General features: G+C 36.7%; 1 protein-coding gene across 6 annotated transcripts in view; it reads right to left on the bottom strand.

Moving 5' to 3' along the window:
• LOC127867445 (dynein axonemal heavy chain 3-like) overlaps positions 1-13,853 on the bottom strand; it is a 129,252-nt gene that overhangs the window by 108,162 nt on the left and 7,237 nt on the right. For 5 of the 6 annotated variants that reach the window (XM_052408596.1, XM_052408595.1, XM_052408597.1 and 2 more), the window contains exons 2-12: positions 13,456-13,554; positions 12,657-12,840; positions 11,852-11,963; positions 10,699-10,855; positions 9,433-9,622; positions 8,462-8,537; positions 5,148-5,267; positions 4,273-4,398; positions 3,546-3,741; positions 2,751-2,930; positions 1,286-1,422 (exon numbers count right to left, since the gene is read on the bottom strand). In XM_052408596.1, coding sequence (XP_052264556.1) covers positions 1,286-1,422; positions 2,751-2,930; positions 3,546-3,741; positions 4,273-4,398; positions 5,148-5,267; positions 8,462-8,537; positions 9,433-9,622; positions 10,699-10,855; positions 11,852-11,963; positions 12,657-12,840; positions 13,456-13,554 — 1,577 coding nt within the window. Of the gene's footprint in view, positions 1-1,285; positions 1,423-2,632; positions 2,651-2,750; positions 2,931-3,545; positions 3,742-4,272; positions 4,399-5,147; positions 5,268-8,461; positions 8,538-9,432; positions 9,623-10,698; positions 10,856-11,851; positions 11,964-12,656; positions 12,841-13,455; positions 13,555-13,853 lie in introns of those variants that run through there. The other variant, XM_052408601.1, reaches the window with a different exon arrangement.

Genomic DNA, 13,853 nt, shown 5'->3' with positions numbered 1-13,853 from the left:
TATGAGCATGGAGTTGCTATGTTCAATATTGCAAAATTTGACCTTTGACCTTGACCTTGAAGGATGACATTTACCTTTCACCACTCAAAAATGTGCAGCTCCATGAGATATGCATGCATTTTAAATATCTAGTTGCTATTTTAAATATTGCAAAATTTGACCTTTTACCTTGACCTTGAAGGATGACCTTGACCTTTCACCACTCAAAATGTGCAGCTCCATGAGATACACATGTATGCCAAATATCAAGTTGCTATCTTCATTATTTAAAAAGTTATGGCCAATGTAAAAGTTTTCTGACAGACGGAATATTTGACATTTAACCTTGAAGAATGACCTTGATTTCATCTTTCACCACTCAAAATGTTCAGCTCCAGGAGATACACATGCATGCCAAATATCAAGTTGCTATGTTCAATATTTAAAAAGTTATGGCCAATGTTAAAGTTTTCAGACGGACAGAATATTTGACATTCGACCTTGAAGGATGACATTGACCTTCACCTTTCACCACTCAAAATGTTCAGCTCCAGGAGATACACATGCATGCCAAATATCAAGTTGCTATGTTCAATATTGAAAAAGTTATGGCCAATGTTAAAGTTTTCAGACGGACGGACAGACGCCATATATCAGACATTTGACCTTGAAGAATGACCTTGACCTTCACCTTTCACCTTTCAAAATGTGCAGCTCCATGAGATGCACATGCATGCCAAATATCAAGTTGCTATGTTAAATATTGAAAAAGTTATGACCATTTAAGTTTTCGGACGGACGGATGGACGGACAGACTGACATACTGACGGACAGTTCAACTGCTATATGCCACCCTACCGGGGGCATAAAAAGTCTCCACGTGATATTTAAGAACACAATGAAGAATTTAAGGCATAAATGATGACTTTTTCACAAAGGGCAGTAGGCATGTAATACTGCACATTGGCCACACTCTGTGAAAACCAGGGTTAATGTATGTGCCTAAAGTGTTATATGGACTAACCTATGCAGTCAGCAAAGGAAAAATAGACTGGATTTTTGTTTACCACAGAATTCCCTTAAACACCAAACACCCTGCCAATTGCAGGGGCTAATATGGGACAACACTATGAACATGAATTAAGCCCAGTTGCGCTGGCACAAAATTTGTTGTTGTTTTCAAAAAAATATTTTGCTCGGAACAACAAACAATCTTGATTATACTGAAACACAGAAACAATTTCACATGTAATCTCAAAATCTTAAATAATCTCCTCAACTAAAAGAGAGACAACATTGAACATACTTTTGTGGCCCAGTAGTATTCAGCTTGAAAATCTCCATGGACTTGTCCACATAGTCAGCAACTAGTGCCTCATCAATTTTCACAGAGCGAAGTAGCAACTTCTGACCCCTCATGTCCGGGAACAGTTGGCATTCCACCTGGAAGGAGAGACATTTATTTGAGCCTGTTTTTGGAAAATGGGGCTTAATGGATGTTCGTGAAGTGTCGTCCTTGATAGGCCTAAGCAGTCTGCACATGCTAATCAGGGACAATACTTTCTGCCTTGACTGGATTTTGGTTAAGAAGAGATTTCTTTTTAACTGAAAAGTCCATAAAAGCAGAAAGACTGGTCCCTGATACACCTGTGCGGATTGCACAGGCTAAACTGGAATGAAACTTTAAGCATATGCATTTAGCCCCTTTTTTCCAGAGCAAGACTCATACCTGAAATCTCCTGCTAAAATAAAAACATTTAAACTATTATGTATGTATTTTCATAAGAATTAAAAAAAAAAACATACACAAATCTGTAAGGCATGAAATTAAAACACCATCTTTTCGTAATAATAAAACTTTCATTGCTTAGTTACAATATTATTTAAACTTGTTTATTTCCTTGTATCCTTTTCTTCACAGTTTTCATGGTAATTTTAAATAAACTCAAAACAAGAATCAACTATATACAATATGGAAACCCCTATCAAAATAAAAAGTAAACATACAAAAATGAATCAAAACACTAATTAATAAACAATCTCAACCTCATGAGTCCCTCAGCTTACATTTCTGTCATAATATAAGTTACTATTCTTGTATAAAAGACATGCAAATGCTTAAATAACGGATATTTCTTGCATAATAGAACTATAAAGGGGTTAACATGAACAATCCTTTTCTGTTAATATAAAAATTATATACTTTTCAATTTCAGCGTTTAAGAAATGTGAAAGACAGACTTTATAACATTTTATGCTGGCACACTGGGGTTGACCCTCAATATACAAGAGAATGTATTCACCAAACAATTCTTACACTTTAAAATAAATAATAGACTTCGACCAAAAACCAAGTATGTCAGGCCTTTGAAAAAATTTATGCAGCCATTAATGATGATGTAGTTAACAAAATGAGCTTTAAGAAGAATGGTGTACATAGGTTTTTAATTCAAGTTTGACTGAAACTATTGTTCTAAAAAATGTCTTGTTAAGAAAAATATTTATTTGTAGACTTAAGTCTTAGAATTATTTGGTGAACAGTGGCCCCAGCCCCTATCTGTTGAGGCATATCACACTCACCCTAATAAGGCCCTCAGCGGAGGCTATGATCTCTGAACAGTGGCCCCAGCCACTAGAGGCATATCACACTCACCCTCATAAGGCCCTCAGCGGAGGCCCCTGCCCCTATCTGTTGAGGCATATCACACTCACCCTCATAAGGACCTCAGCGGAGGCCCCAGCCGCTATCTGTTAAGGCATATCACACTCACCCTCATAAGGCCCTCAGCGGAGGCTATGATCTCTGAGAAGCAACGCAGGATGATGTCTCGTATCTCCTTGAACGGTGGGTCAAACACGATCTTTGGCTCCTCCACTCGCAGCTTGATGATCATGATCTGGGCCATAACGTACCGCAGGTCGTCAAATGTCTCACTATAGTCATTACCAGTCTGCAGTGGAATCAAGAACGAGATTATGTGAGGGTTAAATGTGAGTAAAATATAGGCTAGCAGCCCCATAGTTGTTACCAGTCCGCAGCGGAATCCAGGTGTGAGCATGGAAATATATGTGGGTTAAATTGAGTTTAATGACCAGTATCCAATGGAATTCAGCATGAGAATTAAATATATGAGAAATATGAGCCACATTGTTTGTCTTTTATTGCAGTGATCTTTAAAAGGTATAATCCATTCAGAAAACAATAATTCCCTTAAAATTGTATTCCCTACTTGCACACAACACTGCTATAAACTAAATAGTACCCCCCCCCCCCCCCCCCTAAAAAAAAGGTAAAATGACCCAATCCCCAATATCCCCAAGAAATAAAAACAGTCTCAACAAAATGCATGGATTAAAAAAAAATATTACCATAACATTGAATCCCATAATTAAACATTCCACTGCTATTGATTTTTTCCACACCTTCAAATAAATATAATTCTTTCTTTCTAAAAAGAGGCTAAATGGCCCTATCCCAGAGAAATAACAATTGCTATAATTTTACATTACCCTGCTATTACTTTTTTCCACAAACAGAAGTCAAAAAAATATTTTAAAAAACACACCGCATGGGTCTGGAAAAACTGCAGAAAATCCGCCAGTGAGTTGATGACCATGCCTCGTAGCTGTCCAGACATAATGGCCGCCACGGTGGAGAAGAACTCCTGTACAAGCTCGGTGCTGTCCGAGTCGTTGGGGCCGACCAGGTGCTGCCAGTGGTCTGCGTAGTCCTGGAACACCTTGGCGCAAGTTGGGATCCAGCTGGAAGGCAGGGGAATAGAGTTGAGGGGAGTTGCAAGAAAACAAGAAATCAGGGCTTAATGCACGTGCGTAAAGTGTCATCCTTGATAAATCAAGGACCAAACTTTTGGCCTAGACTTGTGTTCGTTTAGAAGAAACTCTTTCAAATGAAAAATTCCATACAAGTGAAAAGTGTCGTTACAGATTTACCTTTGCAGTCCACACAGGCTTATCTGGGACTATACTTAACACACATACAGTAAGCCAAGTTTTCCCATACATGTACTGCAACTCATTTTGATGAAAAATATGCTTTAAACAAAATTTTGGAGATATAACAATCCAGAACTGTACAGTGTGCAGCTAAAAAAAACATGTTGAAAAATGGATGAGTTTATTGAACTTTTTTTCATAATTGACTTTTTTCCAGAATTATTACTTTTTCAACTAGCATAATTACATGGCCTCAAACGCGTCTATAACAGGCATAAAATTAACCATTTCCACAGTAAATGGCTTCCCATTCTCATCAGTATTTCACAAGTGACCTACCTTTTTCTAAGCACCTCGTGTGCGTCCCAGCACTGCTTTGTGATCAGAGACTCAAACTCTGACGGCAGCAGGGGCATGTCTGCAGCCTCCAACTCCTTCAGGTTGATGAAGCGCAGGCTCGAGAACCTACAATGGGTCATGCATTTGAACCTTAACCTTTTGCATGCTGGGAAATATGTTGTCTGCTAAAATGTGGTCTGCTTTATTTCTAAAATTAGCATTTTCTTTGATTTTTTTTTAAAGAATACTATCAGAATAGCAAACAGTTTGGATCCGGATGAGGCGCCACGTTCTGTGGCATCTCATCTGGATCCAAACTGTTAACAAAAAGGCCTTCAAAATTCGGTTCCAGCACTGAAAGAGTTAACCTCTCAAATAGGCCCTTTAAATCATTTGTAGTTCTTTAGAAAATAAAATTATATTTTAGACCTTTCTTGCTAGATTTAAGTTTGTAAGTTCCAACTGTAAGATACTGATGAACAGCAAACAGCATAAAACCATGGCAAAGTGGATTTGGTGTCCCATTTTGACCAGAAGGTCATGGCTTTGATCCCCACTGTGGGAACGTTCTTTTGATCTTCCAAAAAAATACCAAGCACTGGTTCTTCCTTGGAAACAGCCTCATGAGTGTTTCAATAAGCCGTAGGCTTTTGATGCAATTGAGCTAAAAGAAAAGGTTTCAACCAAATTAAACTAATTGAGACGCATTCTGAGAAAACAAGGCTTTATGTATGTGCATACAAGAGTCATCCCAGATTAGCCTGTGCAGTCCGCAACTGATGCGAACTGCACAGGCTAATCTGGGATGACACTTTACACACATGCATTAAGCCCAGTTTTCCCAGGACGTGACTCAATTTAGCAATGCTACTTACTGATCAAACCAGATGTTCTGCAAGTGTTGCATGATGGGATTGGTGATGAACAGGTGCTGCCTGTTGTGCTCCTTTAGCTGTAGGAAAGTCTCATGCCATGGCACTGGGGCACGGATGATTCTACAACACCATAGGATGATTTAAAATAAGTATGTCTCTAAAATAGGCTAGTTTTCTTTAAGGCCATAGAAACTGCATTTTTTGGGCCTTTTTATTCAATAATTGAGCCTAGTTCATGTAAAAGCATGCTTTCTGCCTGTGCATAAAGTGTCTTCCCAGATTAGCCTGCGCAGTGTACACAGGCTAATCATGGACAACATTCTTCATTTAAACTTCATTTTTGCTTAGAAGACACTAATGCCTTCCTTTAAAACAAACAATGCTGTATAAGGGGAATGCGTCATCCCTGATAAGCCTGTGCAGCCGGCACTAGCTAATCTGGGAGGACACTTTACACACATGAATGAAGTCAAGTTTTACCAGAATGTGGCTAATTTATAGGCATGCCAGCCTTAACCCTTTCAGTGCGGGAACCGAATTTTAAAGGCCTTTGCAAACAGTTTGGATCCAGATGAGACGCCACAGAACGTGGCGTCTCATCTGGATCCAAACTGTTTGCTATTCTGATAGTATTCTTTGAAAAAAAATGAAGAAAATGCTTATTTTACAAATTCAGCAGACGACATTTTAGCAGACGACAAATTTCCCAGCATGCAAAGGTTAAGGCCATAGAAACTGCATTTTTGGGGCCTCTTTTGAAAACAAAATAAAACAATAATCTGGGAATAGGAGGGTACAAGCAAGCTGACCCATGTTTCAAGTCTTTTTAAAATAACATACCATATGATCTATAATTATTTGGAAAAAACTATCACCTGCACATAAAAGGGGTCAATTTTGTTTGTAAATACAGATTAGACAAAGTTTTATAAAATTGTGGAGATCCCAATTACAATGATTGGACAATGTATTTATAAAAACACTCTCTAAAATGGGAATGTCTAATTTAAGGTCATATTAAATGCATTTTGAGGGATATAAAAAAAATATCAATTATTGATACAGATTACTTATCAACTTATAATCAAGTAATAACACTGAATAAAATACAAGGAATACAGACCTTATTCTAAATATTACAAAAGACCTGTTTCATGCGAAAATGGGTCATGCATTATATGTGACCAGTTAAAATTAGGCTACAGACCAGGCTGCACATTTGCTCAGTCTGGTCTTAACCCTTTGCATGCTTGGAAATTTGTCGTCTGCTAAAATGTTTTCTGCTAAAATGTTGTCTGCTGAATGTCTTAAATTAGCATTTTCTTTGATTTTTTTTAAAGAATACTATCAGAATAGCAAACAGTTTGGATCCTGATGAGACGCCACGTTCTGTGGCATCTCATCTGGATCCAAACTGTTTGCACAGGCCTTCAAAATTCGGTTCCAGCACTGAAAGAGTTAAGCTTTATACCCTTTTGCTGAAAGTCATGCAAGGTTTCGTGGTCTAATTAGCAGACAGTGTAGCCCCTGACTAGAGAGTGCAACTGTGCAGGCTGGTCTGGAGATACACAGGCCGCATATGACATAAGAACCATTTTCCCATGACCTGATTAATTTAATTCATGTTGTTTTGACGTTATACTTATAGGATCTGACAAGATTGAAATTTCATACAATATTTCATCTAGCAGTTTTGTAAGTAAGTGAGCGTTTGGCAAGCTTATTAAAGAATTTTCTGGATTATTGCCTGATCTTTTTCATCACATACTGTACATTATATAAACACATTTTGATAATTTCTTAAAGTTGTTAACTGCTTTGATGTAATTTGAGAGTGACAATGTCATTTTTCCAAAATAACATCATGTGATTCTTTGGTAAAAGAAAGTGAAGGCAATAAAACACTCAATATTTTAAAGATATTTTATATAAGTATTTTTTAGTAATAAACTCATTCAAATATTTATCAGTGAAAAATTATACATAAAAAGTCATTGTAAAATTACTTTAATATGTATTTTGTACTATTCAAATTCTGATTTGTTTTCGTCTATGTATTTAAGACCTTTAATAGACTAGTATACACATACTTGCGACAGCTTAGTTCAGTTATAGCTCTTACGTCAGAGGGGAATATCAAGTGATAAAATTCTAATCAGCAATCAGGCCAGCTGTACTGATTAAAGAACAATTTAATGTTCTTATCCTTATATAAAGACAACCCATTCAATAAATAAATCAATCAATAACATTCACAAACATTAAGTAGCATTGCCAGACCAGTTCAATAGGCAGCCATGAAATGAACATGGCACTTATCCAGGGGATTTTATGCACTTGGCAGAAAATACCCCATCATTATTCATTTAAATCACCAACAATCAATATGAAGCAATATAAAAAAAAATGATGTACTTTTTAGGCCATTCAACCACTTAAATACAGGGACTTTCGGATTCATGCAAATACTTTACACAGAATCAACATTAAAATATTAAATTTATCTTTGTTCAAAACATCCTCAAGCTTCTTATCTCATGGCATAATTCTTTATCATATCAAAATAAGCATAGCATAATACACATGTAAACTCTAAATGTTCATATTTATGTTCGTATTTGTGAACCTTTTAGTTGTTTCTACTTTTATACTGTATACATGTAAATGTATCACACATTAAACTGAATTTCTGAGCTATTTAAGACACAGGCTAAGAATGGTACCAGTTTAACCCTTTAGCACTCAGAAATGCACTTTGACACATTTGAAGTCCTTTAGTAAAAAATCACATTAAATTTAAGTCCATTCTTAATATATAGTCAAGTTTGAAAGGCTTCATTTCCAACCCTAGAATACAGATGAGTGGCAAACAGCATAAAACCTGAACAGTCTGCGAGTTACTTGCAGGCTGTTTTGGTTTTATGCTGTTTGCGCATAGCCATTTTCACTTGGGAAAATGATTGACAGAAGACACATGCTGTATGGAGTTTCCCAGACGTGGGGTAAGTTTTGGTTGAATTCATATACAATAAGAAAACTGGGCTTAATGCATGTGCATTGAGTGTTATCCAAGATTAGCCTGTGCATTATGCACAGGCTAACCAGGGACAACACTTTCGACTTTTCAGGTATTTTTTGTTTAAATGAAGCCTCTTCTTCGTGAAAAGTCAGTTAAGGATGAAAGTGTGTCCCAAATTAGCCTGTGAGGACTGCACAGGCTAATCTGGGACAAAACTTTACGCATATGCATTAAACCCCATTATCCCAGAGCGAGGCTCAAACCATTAGTTTATCCAAATACAGCAGCATATTACCTCTGTGGGAATGACTTTGGTACGGTGCCAATGTGGACCCTAGCCTTCTCTTCGGGGTCTTTCAAAATGTAGTCAACTGAAAAAAGGATCAAACTAGATATGTACCTGCATGAAATACACACCGAAAATAAATAAATTGTAAAGCACATAACAATCATGCTTTGGTTAAAATTAGGTAAAGAGATGGTACAAGCCATAAGCCACACAGCTTTTGATGATGTTACACTATGCTTAATCGGAATGCTTCTTCTGGCTATTAATTTATAAATATTTAGTTAGAATGTTAAATCAATGCAATACGCTAATGCCATGAATACTGGCATGACCAAAATAGCTTTTTTTTATTGAATGAGCTAAAACTTTGAAGATAAAAATAAGGTCAGCTAAATCATGTGTCATATCTTTCTACGCCCAGTTGCTCAAAACTTTAACTGCCAGTTAAGTTATCTGTCTGTCTGTTAACTTCAAACCCAAATAAAATTGATTTTGAAAGCAATATTATTATCAAGCATATGCAAATAATTTTGCAATTGACATACATATTAAAGGGTTAACAATTAAGTCACATCAATGACTAGATACAACAAGAGCATCGCATAGCAGGTGCCAATGCTTGGCTGTGGGTGCAGTTTTGAATAAATAAAAGCTTCTCAGAAGTAACCTTGACCTAGTGACTCAAAAATGGGTGTGTCGTGTAGAACTCATCAAGGAGCATCTACAAATGAAGTTTCAAAGTTGTAGGTGGAAGCACTTTGATTTTAAAGCCAATGTTAAGGTTTTAGCATGGCGGCTGAGCTGGCTATGACAATACCTCTCCGAAAACAGCCGAGCTAAAAATTGAGGGGAAAACAGCCGAGCTAAAAATTGAAGACTGTTAGCTTAACTAGTCATTAAAGGTTTGAGCAACAAAGATTAGAAGTCCATCAGGTATATGCCTATTTCTAAACAACCTTCTTCATCACACTTCTCACCTATCGATTTTCTGATACTGTACTCGTAGTCATGATTGATTTCCTCTGATAGGTCCTGGATCATGTGATCAAGCTCGTTGTTTGTGAGTAGAGCGCTGGGAACCAGGCCACACACATTCTTCATCATGCTTGGGTCGGGAACTGCTATCATTGACTTGTCAATGCCTTTGTCGATGTAGTAGTAGTAACGCTTAAATGAATATGCTTCCACTTAAAGGGATCTTTTCACGCTTTGGTAAATTGACAAAATTGAAAAAAGTTGTTTCAGATTCGTTAGTTTTCGTTTTAGTTATGATATTTGTGAGGAAACAGTAATACTGAACATTAACCATGCTCTAATATAGCCATTATATGCATCTTTTGACGATTTTAAAACCTAAAAATTATAAAGCGTTGCAACGCGAAACGATTGAATAATTTGGAGAGTTCTGTTTTTGTCGTTAAATTTTGTGAAACTACGAAGATTGCTTATATAAGGTATAAAATACGTCAAGAATGTGTACTCGGCGGAATAGCTCAGTAGGCTAAAGCGTTTTTACTTCAGGACTCTGGCAGGACTCCAGGGGTCACTGGTTCGAAACCTGCTCCGGGCAATGTTCTTTTCCTTTTTTATTTTTTTTTCTTGATTTTTCACTGGAGCTTTTACGATCCAATGTTTACATTTATCAATATAAAGCATTTAATGAATAAGCTAAAAAATGCCAAAATCTGTGAAAAGGCCCCTTTAAAGAGGTTCTTTTATTGAAACATTGTCCAGTACATTATTACTTAAAATACTAAAGTAACAATAAATTAGGATATTTCATATCACATTTATTAAAGAAGTACTGCATTTAGGCCACTAAATATATGAGCTGCGATCTGGGAAAATGGGGCTTAATGCATGTCTGTAAAGTGTTGTTCCAGATTAGCCTGTGTAGTCTGCACTGGGTTATCAGCAACAGCATCTTTCCCTTAAATGGAATCTTTCTTTTAAAGTAGTCTCTTCTAAGCTAAAATCCAGTTTAAGCTGAAAGTGTTGCCACTCATTAGCCTGTGTGGACTGCACAGGCTAATCTGGGAAGACACTTTATGCACATGCAATAAATCGTGTTTGTCCAGAGCAAGGCCAGTTTGAACTTTTATAAAAGGATTATCCATTAACTTATTAACTAACAAACTAAAGTAAAAAAACAGATTAATTTTGACATTTATAAAAGGATATACTAAATTTCAGCCACTGGATATGACATTAACAAAAGCAAGCGATAAGAAAGAGATCCAAACCTCCAGGTCACGTTCTGTAGGTAGGCCAGTCTGGATATCATCCTCAATCTCAATCGACCTCATGATGTCCATCTGCTCATGCGGGGTCAAGGGTCGACTGGGAGGCATCTCGTCTACTTCCTCTAGCTGCTCCCTGGGGGAGTGGTCACCATCATACCTGGAGACAAACAGCAACAACACTTAGCTATCACCATCATAGCTTCGTCATTCTGGGAAAACTGGGCTAAATGCATGTGCACTCGTTAAATGCTAATCGGGGATGAAACTTACACTTAGACTGGATTTGCATTTATAAGAGACTTCTTTTAAACCAAAAACATCAATAAAAGCAGAAAATGTTGTCCCTGGCTAGCATGTGCAGAATTCCAAGGCTTATTTTGGATGACACTTAAAACATATGCATTAAGCCCAGTTTCCCGAGGAACAAGGCACATATTTAGCAGTCTTGCAATATATCAAACACCATAACTGGCCGTAAGAACTTGTTAACACACAAATCATACTTGCCTAAATTCCATTCTACAAAGTGGTACATGGGCTTAATTTATTAACATCCATGAGGGCCAGTATTCTTGATTTTTTTTTCTGGTCCTTGTGCAGATTTACTGGATTTGCACAAGGGCTGACTGACATTTGCAGAGACTGAGGAAGTGGATAGCAGTTCATTTATGTCATGTTGTTACATGCAAATATGTATGAAAACTATGACACACAGACAAGAACTTCCTTATTAGTCTTTGCTGTGTATATAAAATAAGAAACATTTAAACCTCTAAAATGAATTTTTTGTTTGTTGATTTTTTAGAAACGTTTTACTTTTACAAGATATTAAAATCATGTACTTCTCTCATAAAGCATGTTATACTGCTTCTTTTAAATAGCATCAAGCAAACCAATGAATACAAGGATAAGCAACTGTAAGCTAACAATTAAGGCTATCGTGACATAGTGGATATATGCTGTCCGTCTAGCAACCAGAGGTAATGGATCCCCAATGGTAAAGTGTTGTTTCTATCTCTCTACAGACACCAAGTCCTGTTCTACCTAGGAAACGGTCTTGAGAGCGTTTAAATAAACCTTACCATTTTGATGCAATCAAGCTTAAATACATAGGTTTCAACTAACTAAACGCTCCCTACTAAATGAGCCTTACCCGTTGCCATTGGCAGCATGCCCATTGTCCTTGCCATTCACTGCCTTTCCCATGTTGGTCTTGCTGCGTGTCAGGCCCCTAGGGCTCTGTATGCTGCCACTCAGTGTTGGGGCTGAAGAAATAAATGGTGAGCCTTGTTGGGGGAAAACTGGGCTTAATATATGTGCGTAAAATGTCATCCCACATTAGCCAGTGCAGTCTACAAAGGCTATTCAGAGATTTAACTTTACACTTTTATGGATTTTTTTTATTACAAAAAGTTTCTTCTTAACAAAAATAACATCCAGGCGGAAAGTGTCGTCCCTGATTAGCCTTAGCAAACATGCATTAAGCCCATTTTCCTCCAGAATGAGTCTTAAATGAAAAGTACATGACATTCAAGGTGACTTGCGTAAAACATCAGTTGACATTGTCAAAAGCACAGGTACTTGAAAAAAAAATTTGGGTCCTTATATAATATTATATCTTATGATATATATATATATATAAAGACACAATTTTTTTTTCAAGTATCTGTGGTCAAAAGCACCAATGAGAATGTATTAAAGAAAAACTATCAATGTCGAAGGATTTGCAAAAATGAGTTGATGAAAATGACAAGCAAACAAATGTTAAATTTTTGCTAAATATATTTATGTTAATTTATCATAAAGTATATTTATTTGAAATAAATTCTAACATTTGGATGTTGCTCCTATTATTGATGCTATTTATATTTAAGGTCTAGAAAAAAGGCCTTGGCAAACAGTGTACACCCAGATAAGACGCTGCATAAATGGATTAACCAATACAAGTAAAGACTTACCAGGAATTTTAGCCCTCTGAAGTTTAGGCAAGTCTTTCATCTTGAGATCACTGGCCGAGGGCGTGTAGTTGTTGGCTATCGACTCACTGGGAGTCCTGTGGAATTTTTGCTCCTTAAAAGGGGCTGCAAGGGTCCATGATGTCCCCTTCATGATAGGGGGGTGCTCGCTATTGCGAAGCACAATCTGAAAAAAGGAAATGTTTAATACTTGATATTAAAACGAAGCTTATAATACAACAGTTAACCTGATGACACCTTTAGGGCTAATACATGAATTGTTTTAAAACTGTTTGCATGCTTTATTCTTAGATATTTTTGATAATTATTTTTGTTTACATTACCTCACAGAAACAAAATTGAGAAATGAAGCTTTTGTACAAATACATCCCAAAGCTAAAATGTGGAAACAATTACAGGTCAAAGCATAATACATGTGTAATTATAATGTTTATGTTTTACTGTTACTATGCACAATCATAATGCATATTTATTTTTGATGAATTTTTTTTACATCATGAAAATAACAATATAAAAATAACAATATGCATTATAAATCTTTATCAAAAATAATCTCACATTGTATTTATCTTGTACTGCGACGGCATAGTAGATATATTGTCTACCTAGCAATCAGGAGATCATGGGTTCGTTCCCAAATTGTGGGAGCGTTCTTTAAATCCTTCGGAAACACACCGAGTACTGGTTCTATCCAAGAAACGGACTCGATATTATTTCAACAAACCTAAGTTACCTTGGGGTTTTAATGCAGTAGCGCTTAAAAACATAGTTTTAAACTCACCTTGTACAGGTCTGAGGCCTCCTTGACTGTCTGTGGGAGGGGAGGCAACCCCGGCAGACCCCTCGTCTTGCTGCAACTCTGCAGCGGGGTCTGCACACACTGTAAAAAAGGGAAACATATTTAGTTGTGTGTAACCCATTGCATTGGTTGATATTGGTGGCAAATGCTGTCAGCATTAACAAACCAGTGCAGTTGTGATTCCAAAAAGACATTTTTTATCCTTAGGGCTATTACATTTTACAATATACTCCAAGCCATTGGTAGGATTTAAAATACATTATCAGACTCAGTTATATGAGGAACTTCTTCTGCAAAAGCAAATGTGAGTTGATGTTCTTGCAGTAATTTCTTGATGAAAGTAGAAATAAGATAGTCTAATGATTCTAATGTCAAGCAAA

The sequence above is a fragment of the Dreissena polymorpha genome, chromosome 2, assembly GCF_020536995.1.
Source record: "Dreissena polymorpha isolate Duluth1 chromosome 2, UMN_Dpol_1.0, whole genome shotgun sequence".
Lineage (NCBI taxonomy): Eukaryota > Metazoa > Mollusca > Bivalvia > Myida > Dreissenidae > Dreissena > Dreissena polymorpha.
The sequence above is the reverse complement of the archived record's forward strand: the minus strand, read 5'-3'. Positions and strand labels throughout refer to the sequence as shown.